Genomic DNA, 26,030 nt, shown 5'->3' on the forward strand with positions numbered 1-26,030 from the left:
TCTCTCTCCCCATCGTGTCGAGTGATCTCTCTCTTCTCCATTTCTCGCTCAGTTTGCGGCATTGGCGAACGAAACGGCGCACTCGCTTCCACGGCGAACGGCGGTGAGCGGCGAACAGACCACTGCATCCAGGTACCTAACAACAACAAAAAAGAAAATTCTTTTCGCTGCGTGTGCTTCGGTTCTCTGTATCCCTATCCCTTCCTTTGCGAATTGAAATTGTCGCCCCAGTATCGTGTCTGTGGTCCGATGCCCCAGGAACAGGTGGAAGGGAAACAGAAACTTCCTGTTGGTTCCTAAGGCGACCGGGTTACAGGATCTGATGCAGAAATCGACAGAATGCTGAACCTGCTGTTGGAATTCACTTCCAATACGGTGCTTTAGGAGTATCTTCTTCTCGCTCTTAGTGTAATGAGATTCGAGAATGGATGGACTTTGATGTTTTCAGACCCAGATGGTTTTACAAGCTGAACTTTTCTGATCCTAAATCCTGATTTTGATCAACCGACCGGTCTGTTTGATCTCTTAATTTTGCTATGGTTCTCTAATGGGTTCATTTAACAATCTAGCCGGACACAATTATCATGATGATTAAGCCGTATTAATCCCAATCATTTGGGATCCGCTGTGTGAAATTTCTCATTCTGTCTATCACAGCTTCAACTCTAATCAGTTCAATTTATCAATTTGTACCACCTTAATTTGTTTTCTATCATTTCATAATCTATCCCCTAGCGGCCCAGTATCACCGGCCCCACAGCAAGATACATGCAGGTAAATTATGGGAGATATTTTTTTGTCCTAGTACCCTTTGCATGGGGGTGAGACACCCAGTGAGACATTTTGCATCCACCGGGAAGTGACCCCAAAATTTATTGGAGTAAACACTCATGTAAGTACCAACTGCGCTAACTAGTGGGGGCATCATTTTATTATCTATGAATTTGTACTTAATTGCTCTTCAATAGTAATGTTTTTGTTCTTTTTTCCAATAACTCCAACTATTCATCTTCAAATTTTCATCTCTGCTACTCTAATTTCTTTTATATGTTATTTCATGACCTAACATTTTGATCCATGAAGTATGATCGGACTTACTAATAAAACTTTTCTTTTACCATTAAACTAAACTTAAAGGGCAGTAATAAATGTTATTCCACAACAAGAAAATAAAAAAGCAACACACAATAACAGAAAGCCACCTAGAAAAAGAGAGGGACACAATGCTAATTCAATGATTTATGTGGTTAGGCAACCCTTGGGCCTTTGCTCCACTGCCTATGATCTTTCAACCGCAAGTTACTCCATGAATTCCATTAATTTTCTCCTTCTCGAAAATCCTCCAGAGGTAGAGAAACCTCTTACAATGCCTTGGTTGCAAAAGTATAAAAGAAAAATCACAAGTGGAGAGAAGATCTTGAGAGTAAATAGTCTAGCACAATATCTTCGCTATAGATTGAATGCTTTTCATAGCCAACATGCCCTATATTTATAGGCGTCTCCTAAGCTTCCAAGTGTGTTCTAGAAATTATCTTGTTTGTCTTGTATTACTTGATTGCTCCTCACCAATAGTCCATTGGTTGTTGACACTCAACTAGAGCTGTCAATTTGGATTGGGCTCGTCGGGTTGGGCCGCCCCCAATTTAAGCAAGTTGGATTGAAATTTTATTAACCCAAGCTCACTGTCGGCTGACTCGCCTAGGCCTGCGGCCCACGCTGGCCTGCCCGCGCGGGCCGGCCCGTGACCCGCGCGGGCCGGCCCGTGGCCCGCGCGGGCCGGCCCGTGGCCCGCGCGGGCCGGCCCGTGGCCCGCGCGGGCCGACTCGTGCGGGCAGGCCTGTGACGGGCTTGGGTTGACCCGCCGGTTGAGAAACACATATAAGCCAAATTTTATGTCAATTTATTATCTTTCTTTATTATAATTTTAAAATAAAGATGGTACTTTTCATCAAACATGAATACTTGTTTGTGTCCATGTACATTTAAATTACCTATTTTTGGATATATTTTATTCATGAAACCTTTTCGAAGTAAAACGTTGATGATATGAAATTTGTTTTATTTTTTATTTTTTTAAATTTTTGATGGGCCCGTGGGTTGGCCCGCCTAACCCGCAATCCGCCTTAGATTGGGTTGGGTTGGGGATTTTTTGACCCACCAAGATGACGGGTCGGCCCACCTCGCCCCTCCAAATGACCCTCCTTGCCATGGGTCGCGCTCCGCCACGGGCCGACCTGCCCCGCCATGGGCCGAACGTGTATGACAACTCTACACTCAATGACTTTACCCATCATTTTAGTCGATCCTTGTAGCCATCAATTAACTACCTTCAATAGTAACTTCCAAAAAAGGCTATTATAATGAACTAACTGTTCTGTTATAATCAATTAACTATCTATTAATCGACTCAAGAATCCATAAGTCGAATACCTTCAATAGTAATGACTATTTATAACAAAAAAAACCCAGTGCTGTTATAAACAATTAATTGCAATTTCAGTCAACAATGACGCTGGAAATAACACTCTTTCAGTCTCTTAACTAAGTCGACTCGTTCAATCAGTCGACTGACACACTGTCAGTAGATTGATCAATTGATTAATACATTGGTGAACTGAAGGTCTAGGTCATCTGTTGAGTTGAATATAGTTGACTGGTAATCATAATTTAGTTGATTAGAGCATTGATTAAGCCACTTCTAAGGCTTTCTTTCGAGCCTAATCTAGTCGTTGATTACCCAATTCTACACATGCACACGCACTCATCATTGCACAAATGAAATTCACTATGTTACTCGAGAATACGCTTCTTCATTACTTTTGTATCCTCACTTTACCAAACCTTCGGTTAATTTTGACCTACTAAGGCTTTGTGTTGCCAGGCATTTAATCACTTTGATTTGGCGAGATGTTCTCTTGCTAGACATTCGATCACCCTTAATTTTTCATGACTTCCTCTTGCCATACATCCAATCATCCTTGTTCTGTTGGGAATTCCTCTTGTTGTGTGAGATGCTCCTATGTATACTTGTTACAAGATTATTAAATACATATTTTGACTTAACCCTTTGCCTAACATCAAAATCGATTGCACTAACAATCTCCACCTTTTGATGTTTGATAACCAAGTGAGATTAAGAGAGCAGAGAAAATTATGAATATGGTTATGAACATGATAGATAGTAATGAACATGATAATCAATACGACATAGTAATGAACATGAGAGGGGATGCAATATAACTCTCCCTTAAGTTGTGGTATTTGATCGCCCTTTTAATATGCCAATTTTGTCCAATCTTGACTATTCTCCCTCTAAATTCATTCTCTCTCTTTTTAACTATTCTCCTCCATTTTCTCTCTTTACCATACATAAACAAATTAATCTAGTATGGGATAATTAGGGATGTATATGGTTTTAAGGCTTTTGGTCAGGAGTCAAATGAATGCTCATTTCTAGTCAATTGACAGCTGATGGTTTATATGGTTTTTTAGTTGAGTTTAAGAAAATTCTAAAAAATTATATAAATTTTAGACTTTTGTGAAATTTTGTACATACATTTGTTTTAGCACTATGTATCCACGAAAAATAGGGTTTTGTATAAAGTTTCAATATTTTTGCTCTTTGGTACAAAGTTTCAAATAGACCAAAATCTTTGGTAAAATGACTTATGTATCAATCTATGCTTTACATGTGGTCTGTCTTAAGCAATGCATTATTATTATTTTATTCCTTATTTTAATTTTTTTTCATTTAAGTTATTCAAAATATGTTCATGGGTACTTGGGGATTCTTTGTGAGGTAAGTTCGAAGTTATTGATTAAGTTTTTAAAGTAGGACCTTGCTACTTCTTGTTCTATAGGGTGATTGAGATTTATTTTAGAGTGTTAAAAGTTGTTTTTGTGTATCTTCTATAGTCTCTTCATTTGTTCTATTTTCTACAAATTTTTCTTCACTTTTAATTATATTTTATTCATTTGTTTCTTTTTAATATTTTCATTTATAGATAGGAGGTCATCATTATTCTCATCAAATACTTCATTAGGTGTTTCTTCTATTCCTAATGTTTTTATTATATATTCTATAAACTATACTAGATGAATAATATTATACAAGAATTCTCTCATCAGCTTTAGGTGAGAACTTTCCTAAGTAGTCTTTTGTATAAAAAATATAAACATGACACCTAAATACTTTAAAATACTTATATTTGGTGTTCTACCATAGTAAAGTTTATGGGGGGTTTTATTTAATATTTTGTGTAAATATGTTTTATTGTGAACATGATAAGCAATATTAAATGCTTCCGGCAAAAAATATTTGGTAAAGAGTATTCATTAAGCATGGTTCATATGGCTTCTTGTAAAGTCTATTCCTTCTTTCTATAACACCATTTTGTTGTGGTGTTGTAGATGAAGAGAATTCATGTGTACAACCTTTATCTTTAAGGAGTTTGTCAAAGTCAAGTCTCTTAAATTCTTCACCATGATCACTTTGGATCCATTGATTTTGGGTTCCTTTTGATTTTCTATTCTTTACAATAATTTATAAATATTTCAAAGGTATCACTTTTATGTTTTAGAAAATTTACTCAAGTGAACTACTCTATAGTCATCAACAATAACAATAAAATACTTGCTTTTGTTTAAGGACAAAATTTCATGACTATCTGTTTATCATGGTATATTAACTCTAAAGATCTTTTAGTACTAACTATATTTTTAGGTTTATGGCTAACTTTAATTTGTTTACCCTTTTGACAAGCATCACACAACTTGCCTTTGTCATATGTTATTCTAGGTAACTCTTTAACTAATTTTTCTATAGCTAATTTTGTGATTAGTCTCATGCTAGAATAAGCTACTTTCCTATGCCATAGTTAATGTTTATGATCTTTGGTAACAAAACATTTAATGTTAAAGCTTGTTATCCAAAGTAGACCTATCATATATTCATTATTGCACCTCTTGCATACTAACAATATCTTATCAAAATTTGCATACTTAATTAAATAAATTTCTGCTAAACATTTGATTTTATATACGATGTCACATAATTAACTTATACTAAGTTATACTCCTACAACATTAAGTTTATTATCATTGGCAAATGAAACACTACCTTTATTTTTATATCTAAAAGATGATAATTTGCCAATATCATCCGTCATGTGTCTTGAACACCCACTATCAATGACCCATCGAACCAAATTTTTTTTTTTCTTATGTATACCTAATCAAAACTGATTGCACCAACACTAGATAGTCAATGCCTCTTCTTAGACATCAATAGCCTCTTTGTTTGAAGAGCACTCACACTTGCATATGATCCTAACTAGAAAAATTGGAGTTAAGACTGGTGTTTTCACCCTAATGGATATTTTGGGAACACGATGTCTATCTTAAGGGTTGTCTGAAAAGTTAATAATCCTTGTAATCAATTTATTTCATTGTTTAGTCTTCATGAAAGATTGTTTGCTCTTTTAGCTGTTGTTTGTTATCGTGATTTCTTGTTTCTTTCCTTTTTCTCTCATCTTTGATTATATTGCTTCATCCTGAAATAATATTTTTTCCCTTTAGCTAGGTTCCTCTAAGAAAGTATATGAATCTATATGGAGTTTGATGTGCTTTAATGATTTATTTGTTATTTAAGGAGGATATTATTGATAAAATTATGGATTAAGTTAATGTTGGGCATTAAAGATTTCGTGTTTTCATTGTATCTTATGGTTGAAAAATACATGTACTGGTAACTAGTTGCTGACTAATAGATCATGAAATAAAGGAAACCACCCAATATAATGTAAGCATATTCAAGAAGAATATATGTATATTTGTCATTGTCAATAATAACATGTGGAAAGAAAGGTAATCAAAAGAAGATTTACTATTAGCGAAAAAAAGAGTGGTAGTTTAATTGCAGATGCTGCCTTGTAGAGACCTCAATGGTAGTTTCACATGTTTTATTTTTCTTTGGCGTTCATAGCATTTCTATTTTGTATTTTATATTGCTTTAGCTAATGTTGCTTGTATGTTTATATCAATGCTTGAGTACTTCAATGCTCCATTTTGTTTTTGAACATTTCATGTGTTATTTCCATGCTATCTATAGGAACACTGCACATTTTATCAATTTGCTTATCTGTACCAAAGCTTCTTGCAAGTGTTAAATCTTCTAGAATCTTGCTCCATGTGGAACAAGGAGGAGAAGCATGCTATATCTACTTACTATTTTACTTAGCAGGAACATTGGATATCACTATGAATTTTCTTATCCGAACTACACTTCCTGTAGTTCCTGAGGTGTCCAGGGTTGCAGAGTCTGATAATGACAATTCTTTGCCACTTGTACAACAACTAACTTCCACTTCAGAGGGCCTTATTTCAAAAGACCAAGTACCTAATGGTTCTACTGGGAATGATGCAGCAACAGGCAGTGACAAAGTTGGAGATGCAGGTAGCGTGGCACCAGATGCAACTCACAGAAACCAAGGATACCATATTGATGTGTCCAAAAATGATGGATGGATAACAATCCCGAACAGTATGTTCTCTTTTAACATAAACACTTCAAACAACTTTAGTGGTGTGATTTAGCATCAACTTCTGAATGTGGATCTGAAATTTACAGTGTTATGCTGGCATAAATAGGTTGCCATTTTATAAAAGATGGTGATATTTTAAAACTTCATTTTTTTCTTGCTGGATCAATTAGTTTTAATCTAACTCTGTGATTTTCACCAATTTACATCACTATACTATGCTATCTGGCCGTGGCTAACAGATTGAAACATTTACATACAGGATTGGAGAACACATTTTTTGTTTCAGTTTGTGTATTCTTATTTTTGTAAATGGTTTCATTTAGGTGCCCATTTTCTAGGATGTTATGTAGCATCAGAATCATTTCTAAACCAAAAGACTGAAACAAGCAATATTTGAAGTATCATTATGTGCCTAAGTTTTAGCCTTTGACCTAAATGATACAGTTTTGGTGCCATGCCGACCAACAATTGTCATGCTTCAGTACATTTTGAAGTGTGCTGAGATCATTTTTTTAGTGTGTAATCTGTGTCTACTTAAGTTGTTTAGTTCCAAATATGAGTCAAAAGTAGTTAGTTTCAAACTTTTCTCAACTGATTATACCTTACCCAAATAATTATCTAGCATTTTAGGGCTAAGTATTCAATTAAAATCAAACCGACTGAATCGAACTTTTTTTTTGGACAAACCAAAGTGTGCCACTAAAACCAAACAAACCGAACTGATATAAAATCTGTTCATTTGGTTGGTTATCGAGCAATCGACTGATGCTGCATCACAAGTCAATTGCTATGTGGATAGCCAACTCCACCAGTCGATTCTTGAATTTACTATGTTTGATTTGTAGATGCTAGTCGACTACATGTTTCTTCGAGCTGCCACAACTAACAAACCTAGACCAATAGTCCATTGTCCATTGATTATAATTATTGCTGGCAGTTTCGTTTAATCAGAATAAATCAAAATAATCGAGATTTTTTTTAAAAAAAATTAAAATTTTGAATTAACTGAATCAAAATTTTGAATTAAATCGGCTAGTTATTTCATTTTAATTGAGATTTTGCTCACCTCTACTAGCATTGAATAGGAACATATGTTCTTGTAAACATGTATCATTTTTGTGGATCAACATTATAATTTTTCAGAAGGGGAGTCTTGGCGCAACGGTAAAGTTGTTGCCATGTGACCAAAAGGTCATGGGTTCGAATTCTGGAAACAACCTCTTGCAAAAAGCAAGGTAAGGCTGCGTACAATGGATCCTTCCCCGGACCTCGTATGGTGGGAGCTTCGTGCACCGGGCTGCCTTTTTTTTTTTTTTTTAACATTATAATTTTTCAAGGCCTAGGTTAAATATGCTTAAGACATTGTTTATTAGGATTCGTTACTTCACATGCATACAAATATATGTGGATTATCCATTGAAGTTGAACTTAGGTTAACACAATTGCAATTAGAATTGACATATGCACAAAATATAGATACATCTAAGCTTTCCCATCTTCGATACCACTCCTTTTTTCACTATTGATGCTTTGTTTGGTTAAATAGGAGTCACTCCAACGCCATTCCTTGTCTCACATTTTACCGTGTTTTATCTCCTTATGGTGGTGACGGGTAAATGAAATAAATGGATGTCATGGGAAGAAAAATTGGATTGACCAGCAAAGACTAAATGTCTCCCTATACTGGGTCGTGTTTTATGTTCGACATGTACCCATGTGTCGGGCCCAGCTTGAATATTTTAAAATAAAAGAAAATAAAGAAAAAACTAAAAATTAAAGAAAATATAAATATATAAAAAAATATAAAAAATATTAGGCCAGCTTAGGTACGACTAAACTATGTCTGGCCTGAGCCAAGTGGTCAACTTGAAGTCTCGAGTTGTGCCTAGCATGGCTTGTGACATACCATGACATGTGCAACCTGACATGCTAAGAAAATGTGCCCATCGGACTAGTCATGCCCAACCCGGTTGTTCTATTTTGACATTTCTAATATCACTCAAAACAAACCCTTTCTTGGTCGTTAGCATTGAAACTCTATTGGGATGAGATTTGACATTTCTCATTGGTCAACAATGAGAACAATATATTGGCCATGCTGACTGATATTGATCAATATTTTATACCATAAATTAAGTATATTCTTTTAACTAGCACTATCCACTTCCTGTTTGGCTTTGCACTATTTATATTCTTACCCATCAAATTTGGCATAATTCAGCTTAAGGTTTTTAACAAATTTTAAGTATACAAGTTGAAAACTATAAGATTCATACTTCTAAGGCACAAAATATCAAAATAAAAAAAGAAATCTTGTACTGGCCTTGTGTGCAGAGCTTGTGCCATTATTCATATTTGATTATTCAAATGGTTACCTTTTCTCCTTGTATGCTTGCAGAGGAACTTCCGGATAACTGGGCTTATGCAAATGACATATCACAGCTGAGGTCCTGGGATCGTTCATTCATTTTTCCTGGTAGTTCTTTCTTATAGCTTCCTATTCTAGATTGTTCCTTTTTACTGCTTTTGTGCAATCTTATCTACTTTCTTTCAGGTGAACAAATTTGTATCCTGGTTTGTCTATCAGCATCTAATTCAATAGAGGAATCAAAAATCACTACTCCACTTACAGTTGTTGCTCCATTGTTGAGCAATGCCAAATCCAACCCAAATAAATCACATCCTATTGAAAATGTGAATGAAGGAGCTAATAGCATAACTGGAGAAGCTTTGTGCCAACTGGTAGAAAGTGATTGTCAGACTAATTCAGATGCAAGTATATTGAGTCCTGAGATTGATATTTCTTTGACCGAGTTTCCAGTCCGTTTCGGGTGCCATACACACCAAACAGAGAGATTACTTGAAAGTTTTAGAAATTCAAATTTCTTTGTAAGGATAACTGAGGCAGATGAAGAACTTTGGTCAAAAAAAAATGCCCCCTCTCAAAGGAAACCTGAGGTAGTAGTTGGGAGAAGCCAGTCTGATGGACGATCAAAAAAGATTCCAAAGAAAAATGCTATAGCCAAAGTTGTTGATATGGGTGGTTTTGATGGTAACACATCTGGTGGAGTAGCTAGAGATACTGTTAGATGCTGTTCTTTATCCAATGGTGATGTAGCAGTAAGCTTTCAATATATTGTTGTATTATTTTCTTTCACTTAATTGACAAATCAAACACACTTTAAGATGCTTATGCATGAATTCCAAGTGTACACTGTGCTTTTGTTTGCAAATATCTGCCTGCTATTTTTTTCCCCCTTTATTGTTTAAATGTTTATTGTTCCAAACAATTATCACATATTTTTACCATAAATTTCATCTTTTAGGTGTCCAATATAAGCATATCACTTTGAATACCATCTAATGATGTACTGATCATAGAATCTAACCTTTTCCTTTTCTCCTAATTGTTTGAGTTCAAAGCCACTGAGACAAGTTAGGAGCAACTCCAACAGATAATAGAATGAGAGAAAATAGGTCAAGCTAGTATGGATATGCTCAAATATATGACCATAGTTTCTATAGATAGAAAGTTAAATCTATTAAAATGGAACTTGTAAGGGATAGAGGGTGATCAAAGAATACATTACCAAATGCAACAAGAAGTTGATTTACTTGATTTGGATATTGCAAGTAATATTATTTTGCATAAAGCACAATGGAGGGATAACATTCTTATAACTGCTATCAAATAGTTGGGCCAAAGATGGTATGATGATGATGCTCCAGTCAATTATAAATTTTACTCAATGTATCTCAACAGTAACAGAAATAATAGAAAGGGGGTGAATGCAAGCTTAATTAATAAGAGTGCTTAGACAATAAATAAGATTGGAAACCTTTGTTGTTACCTTCGACTTGTTTAGCTGTTTTATTTTGATTAATGAAAGATAACTTCAATATTTCACTAATGACATGCTCCAACAGAACTGTATTTCACTACAACTAATCCAATAGTTCTTAAATCTTGAAAAAGTGCATGATAAATGACATATTAGGTTTCTTCCACCAACTACTGTCTTTTTTGAGTCAATCTACATTTGCAAGAGCTTTAGAGAAACTTGTCTTGCAAAAATTGAGGCCTCCAGACATATTTTCTTGCATACAAGGCATTGAAAATATTTGCCCCCAGGGCGTAGTGCAGACGGTGGGCGCATGGTATCTCTGGCGTAATGGCCAGGTCGATTCTCAGGAACTGACGACCTGAGGTTTACCCCGCCATGCGCCTATGGCCTGTGTACCTGCATGAACCTCCCTCCATATCCGTGGGGCCGGCACTAGGGGGGCCGCTAAGGTAGCGGATCTACCTTTTTGCATACAAGGCATTGAAGTAAAAGGTGGATTAACCTTTTAGCTGCTTACTAGGAAAGTAAGATCAACAAAATTCTTATAATTCTGTAGAATGGCTAAAAAAACAACATTTCTTAATTATGGTCATCTTGAAAGGCAAAATTCACAGTACATCAAATTAATCAGTCTTTACAGAGCTTACTTTTATTAATCTTTTTTTTGGCATTTTTTTTATCTGGCATTGATCTTTTTCATTGAAACTAAAATCACACTATCATTTTTCAATTGATACATAACATTTATCTTGGATGATGCAGGTTCTTCTAGAAGTTAATGTCGGAGTTAGTAATTTAAAGGATCCTGTCCTTGAAGTTATTCAATTCGAGAAATATCAAAAGAGTAATAATGATACTGGGAACTTCATTAATTTGCCTGTTGAAAATAAAGATGATCCATATCATGAACTACTTCATTGGTTGCTCCCTTTAGATCGTATTATGCCTCCACCTCGTCCACTTTCATCTCCTTTCACCTCAAGTATATCGCAGAAAATAACATCTACATCTGGATCACAAATTTTCTCTTTTGCTCTAAGAAGCTACTCCATGCCTTCACTTCCTCAAGGGAGTGGACCAGCTTCTGTAACTTCATTTTCCAACACAAAACCTGCCTCTGAACCTGAAGATTACAATCAATTTTCTTTGGAAAATTTTCAAAAGAGTAAGGATATAGTTAATGAGGGTCTTTTATCATTTCGAGGTGTGTCACTAGAGCCACAACGCTTTTCTGCACATTGTGGTTTGGAAGGCATGTATTTACCTGGTCGAAGATGGCGAAGAAAGCTTGAAATTATTAATCCAGTTGAAATACACTCTTTTACTACTGAATGCAATACAGAGGATCTTCTTGGTGTAAAATTGAAGGTATTAATGTTCATATTTTGTTTGTTTCTTTCAATTATACTTGAAGGGCTATTATCTTGTTTGCAGAATGTTTCTCCAGTTCATACACCAGATATAGTTATCTTTGTGGATGCAATGACTATTGTCTCTGAAGATGAGGCACCAATAGGAGGTTCACCCCTATCCATACCAATTGCTAGCATTGAGACAGGAAATGGTCACAGCTTACCAGACCTTGCCCTCGGGTTTCTTTCTAGTCTTCCAACTCTGTTGCTTCTTTCTTTGCTGCTTTTGTTGCATATCATGACAACTTTCAGTCAATATTTAATTTCATAAATTTGAGTATGCTTTCTGACATGATTCCAAGTTACTTTTTGTATTCACTTTTAATAGACGAATCTATTAGTTGTATTCGTATTAATAATCTGATGATATTATATAATATCTTGTTTGGTTGGTTAATCTAATAAAATGATTGTCAAAGTTGCTATCAGTGTTTTTCTACAAATTTAATGGCATCAGACAGTATAAACATCAAAGCCATATTAGAATGGTGGGATTGGAATTAGTAAAAGAATTCAAAAAGCAAGAAATAAATGAAATAAGTTTATATAATGCATGAGATAACCAATGATGCTATATTGCTACCACGCCTAAAAGTAAATATTATTATGCTCCATCAAACTGATGCAGTAAGTAAAGGTAAACAAAGCCACTATGCTGCCTTAGAATCAATGCAAGAATTTATTCTTTATAAACAGATGCAATCCCAATGATTTCGCATTTTTTAAGTCCTTACCATCTTGTTTTTCTATTCTGGACCCCAACTTTTTGAAATCTTGTCTATGGGTGATACATATCAAGCACCAATTTTCATAATTATTACTAGGTGTAACAGAATGCAGTAGCAATTGTAAGAGAACCTAGCTATTGTAAGATAATTCAACAAGGATTTAGGATCTAATACATGAACTTAAAATAGTAAATATGCTAGATAGGCTTAGAGTTACCAATCTTTGCCATGGAAAAGAAAGGGTACCTTTGATGTTGCTTTCTTTTTAGGTTACCCTTCTTCTTGACCTTCAACAAGGTGAGCTCACAATGAATAGCAATCACTTAGAAGAGGGGACTATCAGTCTCATGCATTTATTTTCCCTTTAAAAGCCCAAATCAAAAGGTTCGCCAATTTTTACCCATATCATAAGTGTCCAAGGCAATAAATGGATCATAATTGAGCTCAACATACCAAAACAATAGGGGACCCCCAACCTAATTTTCCAAATATTTAAATCCATATCAATTAAGACTTGGCAACATTGATTGCCTTTTTATTAAAGAAAATAACTTGGTAGTGCTTAGAAGCTAACAACAAGAAATATATTAACTCTTGAACAATACTTATAATTAATCTTGTGATGCTTTAAAAATTCAATGTCTGGAGACATATCATCAAGGAGACATTTGTTGGAACACTCCGGAGCTAGGGGGGGGGGGGGGGGGTTGGGTTAGCTCGTCTTCCTTCGTCAATGTTGATTTGCAGCAGAAATACTCGAAGCGAACTCCTCAATGCTAACACAAAGGATTTACTTGGTATCCACCTCAAAATGAGGTGACTAATTCAAAGATCTCTCTACTATGAAAACAACTCCTTCTCAGAACAATCTGGAGGTGGAGAAACCTTGTACAAGCTTACACAAGAGTATAACTCGTAACAAGAAGTAAATGTACAAAAATACAATGAATAACCACTCTTGTTTGATCTCTTATAACTTGAAGATGCCTCTGGACCAGTGGAAAGTGCAGCAGCACTTGTCTTCCAAGCTTAATGCCCGACGGTGAGAGTTGGAGAAGAATCGGTGAAGGTTTTTGCGTTTAAACCTCGTCGTTACCTTTATACTTCGCGATTTAGGACTTCCAATCGATTGGACTTACTCTCCAATCGATTGCCACATCAGATCCATGCGATCCCAATCAACCTGTGCAACAGTCATATCCCAATCGATCGGCTGATCGATTGGGGCATCTGGATCGATCAGCTTGCTAATCCAGAAAGCTTATGTGCTCTCACAGAAGACCCTGGAATCGATTGACTATTCGATTTCAGCCGCCTTGCGTCATCATGAGAAAACCTGTAGGGGATCGGTGGTCGGTTAGAAGGAGGGGTTGGATAGACGACGCCTCCAAATCGATTGCTTCCTACGATGTTAGCACAGCGGAATACAAACAAATACAAATAGAAAGCTAATCTAAAGACAATAAGGAAATGCAAACCAATACACGCCAATTTACGTGGTTCGGAGATAAAGCTCCTACTCTACGGCTGTCCGTAAGGTGGGCGATCCCTATCCGTCAGTGGATTACTCCCCGGAAACTCCGGCTAACTCAAACCTCCTTGTGGGTGGAGAAACCTCACCAAAACCTTGAGCACTGGTAGACGACTAATTAGACTTTAATCAAGTCCAATTTCGTCAACCTTAACCAAACTCCTAAGGCTTGATTATATAGGCTGCGGGTTTGAAAACTCCGCCTCGACTATCAAAACCATCAGTCGACTGCCCTCTGTGGAGATTCGATCGTTACATCCCAACGGCTTGATACTAATCGACTGGTAAAAGTACCAGTTGACTACTCCACACTGGTCGAGCGAACAGAAGCATTATGTTCGCTCCCAGTCGACTAATGAAAACACCAGTCGACTACTACAGTAACTGCTACAGTAATTGTTACAGTACTGCTACAGTAAAACCCTAAACCTAGATTTTTCCTTGAGTACAATCTCTCATGCACTCGTACCCTCACGACTCACTTGACTCTTCATTGCAGCCTTGACCTTTAGCCTTCAAGTCTACTTCCTTTGGCTCTCGTCCCTCGGATGCATCCAAGCCCGCGGTTCGTCCCCAATGTCATCCTTCGCGTATGCCTCAAAGTCGCTTCCCTCGGCCCTTGTCCTTGCTGCCTTATCCACGGTCCCTTGGATGCTCCATCATTCACCGGATCCGAAGCCATCAAGCTGAGTCATATGTGTATTCTGCAAACCTGCACACTCACATACACATATCAAATAACAAGGGTGAACCTAACTTAAACCCTTTGTCCAAATACCAAAACACATGGTCGCACGGACCATTGGGATTGCTCCAACAAAACCTTCCCCAATCAATCGACTAGTGTCCCAATCGATCGATCGATTGGGGAGCATATTGTGCTCTTGCAAAGTGCCTCAATCAATCAGTTGATCGATTGAGATCCGGTTGAATTAATCAATTGATCAATTCACCTTTCCTTTTCGCGATGACACTCCCAATCAATCAATTGATCATTGGGTTCAACCCTAACTCAAGTCTAGGGTTCCCTTGCTCAACATCCGGTCAACCGTGACCTATGAAGACTTCCTTTTGCCTAGCATCCAGTCAACTTAACCTGTTGGGACTTTATCACCAAGTGTCCGATCAATCCTTTGACCCACTTGAACTTTTCATCACATGCCAAGTATCCAGTCAATCTTGACCCACTTGGACTTATCGACTCGTGCCAAGTGTTCGGTCCTTCATGACCCACTTGGACTTCCAAACACTAGGTGCCCAATCAATCTTGATCCACCTGGATTTTCACATGCCCAGTTTCACTCACCAGGGTTTTTCACCACTTGGCTTCACTCACCAGGATTTCTTCCTAGCTTGGGCTTTTCACCTGCTTCACTCACTAAGACTTTTCTCACTGCCTAACTTCACTCACTAGGACTTTCCAATCTGCTTGTTTCACTCACCAGGACTTTCCGTTGCATAGTTTTATTCATTAAGGCTTTTCACCCGACTTCACTTGCCAAAACTTTTCCTACTCCCTAGCTTCACTCACTAGGACTCTTCCCATTGTCTGACTTCACTCATCGAGACTTTCAAACTGCCTGGCTTTACTCACCAGGACTTTCACACCAAGTGTCCGGTCAACATTGACCCACTTGAATTTTCATCTTTTGCCAACCTTCTTGTTGGTCTTGCCCTTGCCTAACCTCCAGTTAGGATTTCTTAGTCAAGTATCCGATCAACTTTGATCTACTTGACTTCTGGTCAATATTTTGACCATCAATCTCTATATGGACAATTGCACCTAATATCTCCATAATGTCAAACATCAAAACTCAAACATCAAAACTCAAGTTTAAGCCAACTCAAGCTTAGTCAACCTGGTGAACTTGACCCACGGAAATTACACCAATAATCTCCCATTTTTTGATATTTGACAATACGTTTAAGTTAGGCTAATCTCATAGCCTCAACTTCTTCATGTCAAAGTATGAATGAGAGTTTCCTTCATTCTCCTCCTTTCCAAGAGGGTAACCTCCCTGTTCAAAGCAAAACCTAAAATCTCGTGTGTCTCTAGGAACCACGAGTTAGGCCTTTATATAGAAAAGAAGAAATAAACCAAAAGACCAAACTACCCCTATACTTATTCTAACACTCCCCCTCAAGCTTGAGAATATAGATCATATACACCAAGCTTGTTACATATGTAGTCAATCCGAGGACCTCTAAGTGATTTAGTGAATATATCTGCTAGCTGATCATTTGAGTTGACAAAACTAGTAGATATTTCTCTAGATATGACTTTCTCTCTGACAAAGTGACAGTCAACTTCAATATGCTTTGTTCTCTCATGGAAGACTGGATTTGAGGCAATATGCATAGCGGCCTGGTTGTCACATATGAGTGACATTTGTGTAACCTCTCTAAACCTTAGTTCCTGAAGCAACTGTTTTAACCATATAAGTTCTTGACTAGCAGTAGCCATAGAGCTCGATATTCTGCCTCTGCACTGGATCTTGCCACAACATTTTGTTTTTTACTTTTCCAAGAAACAAGGTTACCTCCGACAAATATACAAAATCCAGAAGTGGATCTTCTATCAGAGGGAGATCCTGCCCAATCTGCATCAGAATATCCCATGACTTGAGTATGTCCTTTGCCTTCATATAGAAGACCCTTTCCTGGTGCACCCCTGATATATCGAACAATGTGAGTCACTGCATCCCAATGCTCTTTGCATGGAGAGCTAAGAAACTGACTTACTACACTCACTGCAAATGAGATATCCGGACGAGTGACAGTAAGGTAGCTTAGTTTCCCTACCAATCGCCTATACCGTTCAGGATCTGAAAAAGGCTCCCCCTGATTTGGTAGGAGTTTGACATTAGGATCCATGGGATTGTCGACTATCTTTGAGTTTAACATTCTTGTTTCTTCCAAAATATCCATTGCATACTTCCTTTGGGATATAATGATCCCATCTTTAGACTGTGCCACTTCTATCCCTAGAAAATATTTGAGTTTGCTAAGATCCTTTGTCTGGAAATGTTTGAAAAGATGTTGTTTTACTTGTGAAATCCCAAGATGATCATTACTTGTGATGACAATATCATCAACATAAACCACTACATAGATGCAACCAGTAGACGAGTGGCGATAAAAAACAAAATGATCAGCCTCGCTTCGAATCATGCCAAACTGCTGAATTACAGTACTAAATCTACTGAACCATGCTCTGGGTGACTGCTTGAGACCATATAAAGATTTCCGCAAGCGACATACAAGACCAGAAGACTCCCCCTGAGCAACAAAATACGGAGGTTGCTCCATGTAGACTTCCTCGAGCAGGTCACCATGTAAGAATGCATTCTTGATGTCCAATTGATGAAGAGGCCAATGGCGAATTGCAGCAATAGACAGAAAAAGACGCACAGAAGACATCTTGGCAACAGCAGAAAAGGTGTCTCTATAATCCAATCCAAATACCTGAGTATAGCCTTTAGCGACAAGACGAGCCTTAAGTCGATCAACCGTGCCGTCTACACCAATTTTTACCGTAAACACCCATCGACAACCAACCACTGACTTTCCAGGAGGTAGAGGAACGAGATCCCAAGTCCCACTGCGCTGTAAGGCACTCATTTCATCAAGCATAGCCTGTTTCCATCCTGGATGAGCAAAGGCATCACCTGCAGTCTTTGGAAGAGAAACAGACGACAGGGAAGACAGACAATAATAATAGGATGGGGAAAGACGATGATAGCTTAAAGAAACATAGTGAAGAGAAGGATTACGAGTGGAACGCATACCCTTTCGAAGTGCAATAGGAACATCAGAGTCAGGAGATGGGACCGGAGGAAACGACGAAGAACTTGGCTCCAAAGATGTGCCCACAGCAGTGTCAGTGTTGGTCGGCGGCAAAGCAGAACGAGGACGACGCTGATAAACCTGCAAAGGAGGAGACGAGGCTGGAGGTGATAGAGGCGCCTCCGGAGGGTAAAAGATAGTCACTGGTGCAAGTGGAGAGGGAGAAACCTCGTCCTGTGAAGCGGAAGGACCAAAAAAAGAAACCGACTCAAAGAATGTGACGTCAGCAGAGATGAAGTACCGACGAAGAGTAGGGGAATGACACTTGTACCCTTTCTGAGACCGGGGGTACCCAAGGAAGACACACTTATGAGACCGGGGAGAGAGTTTGTCAATGCCGGGATCAAGAGCATGAGCAAAACAAATAGAACCAAAGACCCGAGGTGGTAGAGGATGAAGGGACTGATGTGGATAAAGTACCTGATGAGGTATTTTACCCTGGAGAGTGGATGAAGACATGCGATTGATGAGATAACACGCAGTAAGTACCGCATCACCCCAAAACTTATGAGGGACATGAGAATGGAAAAGAAGAGTCCGAGTGGTTTCAAGGAGATGACGATTCTTGCGTTCTGCAACCCCATTCTGTTGAGGGGTATGAGGGCAAGACGTGCGATGCAGCACACCTTGAGATGTCAAGAAGGTACGAAACTGAGTAGACAAATACTCGCGTGCATTATCACTTTGTAAAGTTCGAAGGGAAGTACCAAATTGAGTTTTTATTTCAAAGAAAAAGGATTAAAAAATAGAAAACAATTCTGAACGATCCTTCATTAGATATAACCATGTACAACGGGAAAAATCGTCTATAAAAGTAACAAAATACCTTGACCCCATTGTAGAAGAAACCCGACTCGGACCCCAAACATCAGAATGAACCAAAGCAAAAGGAGACATAGCCCGACTCTCAATACGAGGAGAAAAAGAACTACGAACATGCTTGCCTAATTGACACGACGCACAAGATAAAGACTCTAAGTGGGAAAGACTAGGATGTAACTGTTTCAACTTATTAAGACCTGGATGTCCCAACTGAGCATGGATAAGAAGTGGAGATGCCGTCGCCGAACCAACAAAAGAGGCTTGTTGAAGCCGATATAGGCCATGAGATTCACATCCGAAGCCAATCATCCTCCCCGTACTCCGGTCCTGTAAGGAAACAGACGTGTTAGTAAAAGAAATGACACAATCAAGAGATCGAGTAAGTTGACTTATCGACAATAGATTAAAAGGAGCGCCAGGAACATAAAGAACATTATGAATTGAAAGAAATGAAGAAGGATGAACAATACCAATACCCTGGGATTGAGTTTGGGAACCATTGGCCATGGTGACCATTGGTAAATTACCAGAAGTAGTGAGAGAGGAAAAAAGGGATTTATTACCAGTGATATGATCGGTGGCCCCAGAATCAAGAACCCAAGAACCCGAAGAACGAGATATGCCAGCAAAGGAAGTACCAGCGTGTGCATCCTTAAACCAATTCAGAAAGTCAGTATAGGAAGGTGTTGGAGTCGAATCCGGTGTTAACTGTGAAGTGGAAGCTCAAAAAGCAACAGAACTCTGAACGATCTGAGCAGCACGAGGAGGACGACCATGTAGACTCCAACACTTATCAATCGTGTGTCTCGGTCGGTGGCAGTGATCACACCAAGGACGTCCTTTGTCACCCTTGCGAGGTGGAGGTTCTTTGTGTCCAGAGACCAAAGCTGACGAGTCGACAGGAACAGAAGAAGGCATCGTTAAGACTTTGGCCGGGACACGGAGAAGAGTCATCCAGGTATTGTCCATGGTAGCTTCTGTGGGGCTGCCCAGGATTTGGTCACGGACATGAGAATAATCTGTGGGCAGACCATATAAAGCCAGAGACATAAAAAATTTCTTTCGATTTTCAAGCTCTTCAACAAGATTGGCCGCAGGTGGGAGCAGTTCATTGAAGTCACAAAGAAGGCTAGAGACTGAACCCAAATAAGTTGACATTGAATCCTTAATCTGATGGGCGTTGAGACTGGTCATGAGATCTTCACAAACTTGATAGAGTCGCCGAGAGGTATTTGTAAAGAGTTGTTGAGCTTGTGTCCAAACAGCTTTGCAGGTTTTGTGAGTACGAAAGACATTCCTAAGAGATGGATGGATGGTGGCTCGGATAATACAACATAACTGAGCGTCAACCTTCTTCCACAGAGGACGATCGGCGTCTTGAACATCTTCTTTAGTTTGAGTGAGATGTGTCTCATATCCCTGTCCAACAAGCCAAAGCTCAATGTGAGATGTCCAAGAAACATAATTCGTACCATCCAACTGTTCGGAAGAGAGAGGTGCAGTGATGTGGTTGGTAAAGATTGAGGTATCCGGCTTTGGAACGCCGGATGTAGCCATTAAGCAGGTTGGAAAGAACTGCAATCGGTCGAGGACAAGAGATGTGATAAACGGAGCTCGCTGCTAGGCCCGTTCCTTGAAACCCTATCTTTTGCAATTCCCTCTGGCGAGAGCAACAAGGAATCAAGGAAAGAAGGTAACTCACAACCACCGGAAGTAATGCTGCTGGTTTCTCCTTGCAGCCTCTGCCTCCAAATCGAGAAAGGGCCGGAAGTTATTGCTTGTCAGCGACACCCAACTAGAGGCGCAGGCTGCTGAGACGACCGGAAAGAGCTCACGGGATCAGAGTTTGGGAAGAGAGGCTGCGTGCGGCGCTGGAACAGGTGAGGGGGCGACGGGAAGAATCGCCAGTGCTGGCCACACGCCTGGACAGACGGAGTTGGGCGGAAGCGGCTCACCTCGAAACTCTGAGAAAGCGTGCGTCGACACCGATCGAGGCAGCGAAGAAAGCTGCTGGCCAGTGGCGAGGAAGAAGAAGAAAGCCGGCGGTGGTGGGAGTTGTCGTGAGCCCTAGCCGCACGATCGAGGAAGAGGTCGATGCCAGTTGGCGCCGGTGAGAACTCGTGCGGAAGGAGGCGACGCGAGGAAGGAAGCGGCGCTCGAGAACTCGCGTCGCGCCGAGAGAGAGAATTCGCGTCGCGCGGCGCGGCAGAAAAAAAAAAGGAGTTCGGCGCGGGGAAGAGAAAATGAGTTCGGCGCGGGGAAGAGAAAAAGAAATTAGGGTTTTGGCTCTGATACCATGTTCAAAGCAAAACCTAAAATCTCGTGTGTCTCTAGGAACCACGAGTTAGGCCTTTATATAGAAAAGAAGAAATAAACCAAAAGACCAAACTACCCCTATACTTATTCTAACACTCCCCTTTGAGTAATGAAGGTTTCCTAACTTAAACCCTACATTCTCCCTTTTGCACACATCAAAAATTCTCCTATCCACATATTGTTCACAACCTAACTTATTGTTCACAACATCACAATGAAGGTCCTATACCCTTCATTGTATCCAAATGCTCATCCTAGAGCGTACACAATAATGAAGGTTTTGCACCTTCTATTGTTTCGTTGTTAAAAAAAATATTCATATCTTTAAGAAGTAGCTCCCCCTCAAAACATGTTCCAAACTTCTGTCATTACATCAACAATGACTTGGAATTCCTAAACCCTTAGGAAACCTAAAATTTGAAGTTTTGAGGTTCAAAATTCAACTTTGAAACTAAACCCCATCCTAAACTCTAACTTAGTCTTCCTTAACCATTCCATTCTTGTTTTCATCAAGAAAACCACCCTTACATATTCATTAATGAGCTTCATAGGGTTAGGGATGGTTAATATCACTAAATGCGGCTTAATGGACTAAAATTAGACCATTTTAGCCAAAAACAACCTCTCAATCGATTGGAGGGTGTTGATCGATCAACTGATTGATTCCGCGAGCTTCTGTTGTTGAAAAACTACTTCAATCTATCAATTGATTGATTGAAGTCGGGGTTAATCGATCGGCTAATCGATTTCGTAAGCTTCTGTTCACGGAAAAACCCCTTCAATCGACTGACCAATCGATCCACCCCCAGTTGGATCGATTACTTGATCGATTGAGTTTCTAAATTTCTTGATTTCAAAATCAGACCGAAATTTAGAAATTCGTAAATAATTTTGCGGTTTTCCAAAAATCATGAAATTTTGTATAGACATTATTTATGTCATAGATTATCATGGAAAAATTATTTTATAAGAAAATACATTCCATTTTCGAAGATTGACATAAAACTTGAAAGCATTGAGAACTTCAATGTTTGCTATAGTTTGTGTCTAACTATACAATGGTGATTCCTATTAAAAGATAGCCTTCACCAAGGTTTTCCAAAAGCATTTTGAAATGATTTTAAAAACTAATTTTTAACACATGATTTGTGCACTAGCTTTTCCAATGATTGGATAACACATAATCTATATATTTTAATGAAACTAAAATTCAAAAAGATGCACTAAATCGACATCTTGAGTTTTGTTCATTTTCCTAACATCTCACTTGTATCTAATGTGCACTAAAACATATACAAGTCAACTTATGGTCTTTGTGAGATGTAGATATTGGTTTTACCCTAATATAAGGGATTATGCATATTTATCTAGTCATTTCAAACACAAATTATTTTTGGTTTCATGTTGGACCAGTTCGTAATGCATAATCATTGGAGTTGGGTTGTTTAATTCGGATCTCTTTAATGTTGGTCATGCATGTTTGATGAAAGGTATGTAAAGGATTTTAGGATGTTTCACGGTTACTATGACCTACTCCGAACCTCCCCTCAACCATCTGGTCACTATTGATGTACTCTGGTCCTCTAAGACTTTTTCACCACCTAGGATTCACTCCTGAGGATTTCCGCCCAGCATTTCGTAATGCATAATCTTTGGAGTTGGGTTGTTTAATTCTGATCTCTTTAACGTTAGTAATGCATGTTTGGTGAAAGGTATGTAAAGGATTTTAGGATGTTTCACGGTCACTATAACCTGCTCCGGACCTCCTCTCAAGCATCTGGTGACTATTAACGTACTCTGGTCATCTAAGGCTTTTTCACCACCTAGGATTCACTCCTCCATGATTTCCGCCAAGCATCCCGTCACCCTTGACTTATTTGGACTTTTTACTTAGAGTTCACTCCTCTGGAGCTCCCATCTTCTTTGTTCAAAGTCATTCCACCCACATGGCTCAATCTGGACCATGGCTTTGATCTCACTTGTTAGGACCAAAAGAATTCACATATTTCCACAATGGTATGATATTGTCCACTTTGGGCTTAAACTCTTATGAATTTATTTTTTGGGCTCTACTCAAAAAGACCTCCTATCAATAGAGATATCTTTTTATCTTTTTAAACCTATGACTTTTTTAATGTATTTCCAATGTGAGACTTTGATTGTATTCTAACAATTATCTTAATTTCATCATACCAAGGGGTGTTGAGTGTTGATGGAATAATAAGATGATTAATTCAACATAGAAGATATTATCTTGGTGTTGAGTAGTGTCGAGTTTCGTTAATTTATCAAAATGATGCGTTTTGACTACTTTGCCCAACATGGTACAAGATTTCAAACCACTAGTTTAAGAGTTACCACTTTTTGCAATGGAAATGAGAAGTTACCCTTGATATATATATATGTGTAAGTTGATATTTCTCTTCTTGACCTTCAACAGGATGAGCTCACAATTGGTAGAACTCACTTTCTAGGTAAAAGAGGACCATTTTATAGAGAAATTATATAGGCCTTCTCATTAAACGTCTAAATCAAAAGGTTCATCAATTTATCCTTTTCATGAGTATCTAAGGTTCATTAAATGGATCATAATTCGGCTCCACGTGTTAACAATATGGGAATCCAACCTAATTTTACAAATGTTTAAATCCATCTCAATTAGTGATAACCCATTTAATGAGGAAATTCTGTCATTTCATCAAAAATATATCGTATCAGTAATATTTATTATTGAAATATTAACTAATTTCATCTTGTTAATGTAAGCCTATTATACATAATATCTCAAAGTTGAAATTTCACTTAATAGACCGGCAACTTTTCTTCTATTATTTTTGTCAAATCAGAAATTTAAGTTAGAACACTAACAATAACTTGTAATACATTAAATAATGCTGGCTGATTAAATGGATTGATTAGGGACATCTTTGCAGGAGAGGTGAGGAGCACTCATTCATTCTCAAGCTGGCAGCTAGAGCAAACAAAAATCAAGGCAACAGTGAGATGGCTCGATTTTTAAGAATAAGTGCAGCTGCACCAAGTACACATGTGAGTTCAAGTACAACTGAGGGAATGGCGACTTCATCCACTGTAAATCAGTTTGCCATTTTGGTATCTTGTCGATGTAATTATACTGGTACTATGGGAATCCTTGCTGTCATAATTACTAGTCAAATTTTTAGCTAGAAGTTTAATCTTGATCTTATAATTGGTTTGATATAGAGTCAAAATTGTTCTTCAAGCACCTAATAGATTGGCGACCACGCATTGCAAGGGATCTTATGGTCTCCATTGTATCAGATAAGAAAATTGATACCCCTATTCCTAGAGCTCCTCAACTTCCCATTAAGGTATTGTAACTCTGTTGGATGCTTCTTTCTTTTACTTTTATATAAGCTTTGGATTTATGGATTTGGAAAATATTTAGCACTTTGTCCTTGTGAATTGTTTCAGGTGCTAACCCTTGAAGCTACTAATTTAACAAATGAAGATCTTACATTTACTGTTCTTTCTTCAGAACCATCTGTTTCTCCTTCCGTATTGTCATTGAACTCTACACCAAAATCTCCAATGAACATTTATCCTGCCTTTCATGATTATGCGGGAAAAACTAGGGATAGGTGTAAAAAAATTGTTCAGGTCCTAAGTCCATTGCCTGTCACAACCACATTTGAAAATGAGAGCTCTAATGATAGTAATACATTAGGATCTGAAGGACAGGAAACTTCTACATTGCCTGATCATGTTTCTAGCAATTGCTCTGGCCTTACACATCTGTGGATGCAGAGTGCTGTACCCCTCGGGTAAATATTATCTACAATCTCAGCTTTCCATCTAAATCCTTTTTCAATTATTATTATTATTACCATCCTCATTTTTATTTTTATTGTACAATAGCTATGTCTTTGCATGTTTTGATGATACAGATGCATTCCTGCACATTCAAGTGCCACTGTCAAGCTTGAACTTCTCCCTTTGACTGATGGGATAATTCCACTTGACACTTTACGTATAGCTGTCAAGGAGAAAGGTTTGTCAATGTATATTTTTTTACATTTCTGTAACAATGATATTTGTTCGTTTAGCAATGGTAGTAACTACTTACATTATAAAAAATAGATTATAAGTTGGAAGAGTTCGATCTATTAAACAAAAGGTGTAATGGTAAAGAGGTACAAAAAAACATTAGTTAATCTAATAAATAATAGTGTAACTAATTTAAATACTATCAGTGATTAGAGAATGACTCCTTCCTCTCATGGCTGACATATCCTTCTAAGTCCTTGCTCTCTTGATATGTCAAGCAAGCCCAATCATAAAAATTGTAACATTGGTAGTTGTCAATGCTGGACACAAAGCTTGGAATCAAAGTCCTTTTGATACTACAATCTCGATGAAGAAGCTTACTGCTATCTATGATGAAGTTTCATTTGATGGAGGTATTATTTCAAGATGGGCCAAAAAATCACATTTTGGAGAGCCATACACTGAGAGGGATGGACGTTCTTTACAGATTGATCAATAGTGGTTTCTGAATCCTTCATGTTAGATTAGATGTCAAAGTCATGATAATTGGCTTTCTTAATATGATTCTCTCAATTGTGTTAACTCCTTCCATGGAAGGTGTTAGGCACTCTACCATGAGGAAAGAGATGTTTGTCTCACATCTCCACATTATGCCTACATAGGCAAATAAAAAAAAGGTAGTCCGGTGCACGAAACTCCCACCAATGTGAGATCTTAGGGAAATATTGTACGTAGCCTTACCATGCATTGCAAGAGGTTATTTTCATGACTCAAACAAGTGACTATAAGGTCACACGGTAATAATTTTATCGTTGTGCCAAGGCTCCCCTTCTACATAGACAAATACCCAATTAAAAATAAATCATCTATAGATGTTTAAGTCTCACCAAGGATTCATAGTTTTGCGTTAATACATAGGTGAGCATGTGATGCCCAAAACATACTGGCTAGAGAATGATATC

General features: G+C 38.1%; 1 protein-coding gene across 1 annotated transcript; it reads left to right on the forward strand.

The window, feature by feature from the left end:
- On the forward strand, positions 1-25,172 carry LOC122022537. The gene is made up of 10 exons (XM_042580564.1): positions 1-132; positions 6,242-6,541; positions 8,941-9,018; positions 9,097-9,662; positions 11,150-11,755; positions 11,822-11,979; positions 23,976-24,178; positions 24,265-24,392; positions 24,496-24,845; positions 24,969-25,172. The coding sequence occupies exons 2-10, from the start codon at positions 6,259-6,261 to the stop codon at positions 25,159-25,161; spliced, it is 2,565 nt and encodes an 854-aa protein (XP_042436498.1). The 5' UTR covers positions 1-132; positions 6,242-6,258; the 3' UTR covers positions 25,162-25,172.
- Positions 25,173-26,030: the final 858 nt, after the last annotated feature.

This window comes from Zingiber officinale, chromosome 9B, assembly GCF_018446385.1.
Source record: "Zingiber officinale cultivar Zhangliang chromosome 9B, Zo_v1.1, whole genome shotgun sequence".
Classification (NCBI taxonomy): Eukaryota; Viridiplantae; Streptophyta; class Magnoliopsida; order Zingiberales; family Zingiberaceae; genus Zingiber; species Zingiber officinale.

Excerpts from the sequence above, each read along its gene's own strand:
- LOC122022537 (XM_042580564.1), top strand. The coding sequence starts at position 6,259 with ATGAATTTTCTTATCCGAACTACACTTCCTGTAGTTCCTGAGGTGTCC. Across the intron at positions 9,019-9,096 it reads TCGTTCATTCATTTTTCCTG|GTGAACAAATTTGTATCCTG; the intron begins GTAGTTCTTTCT and ends ACTTTCTTTCAG. Across the intron at positions 24,846-24,968 it reads CAGAGTGCTGTACCCCTCGG|ATGCATTCCTGCACATTCAA; the intron begins GTAAATATTATC and ends TTGATGATACAG.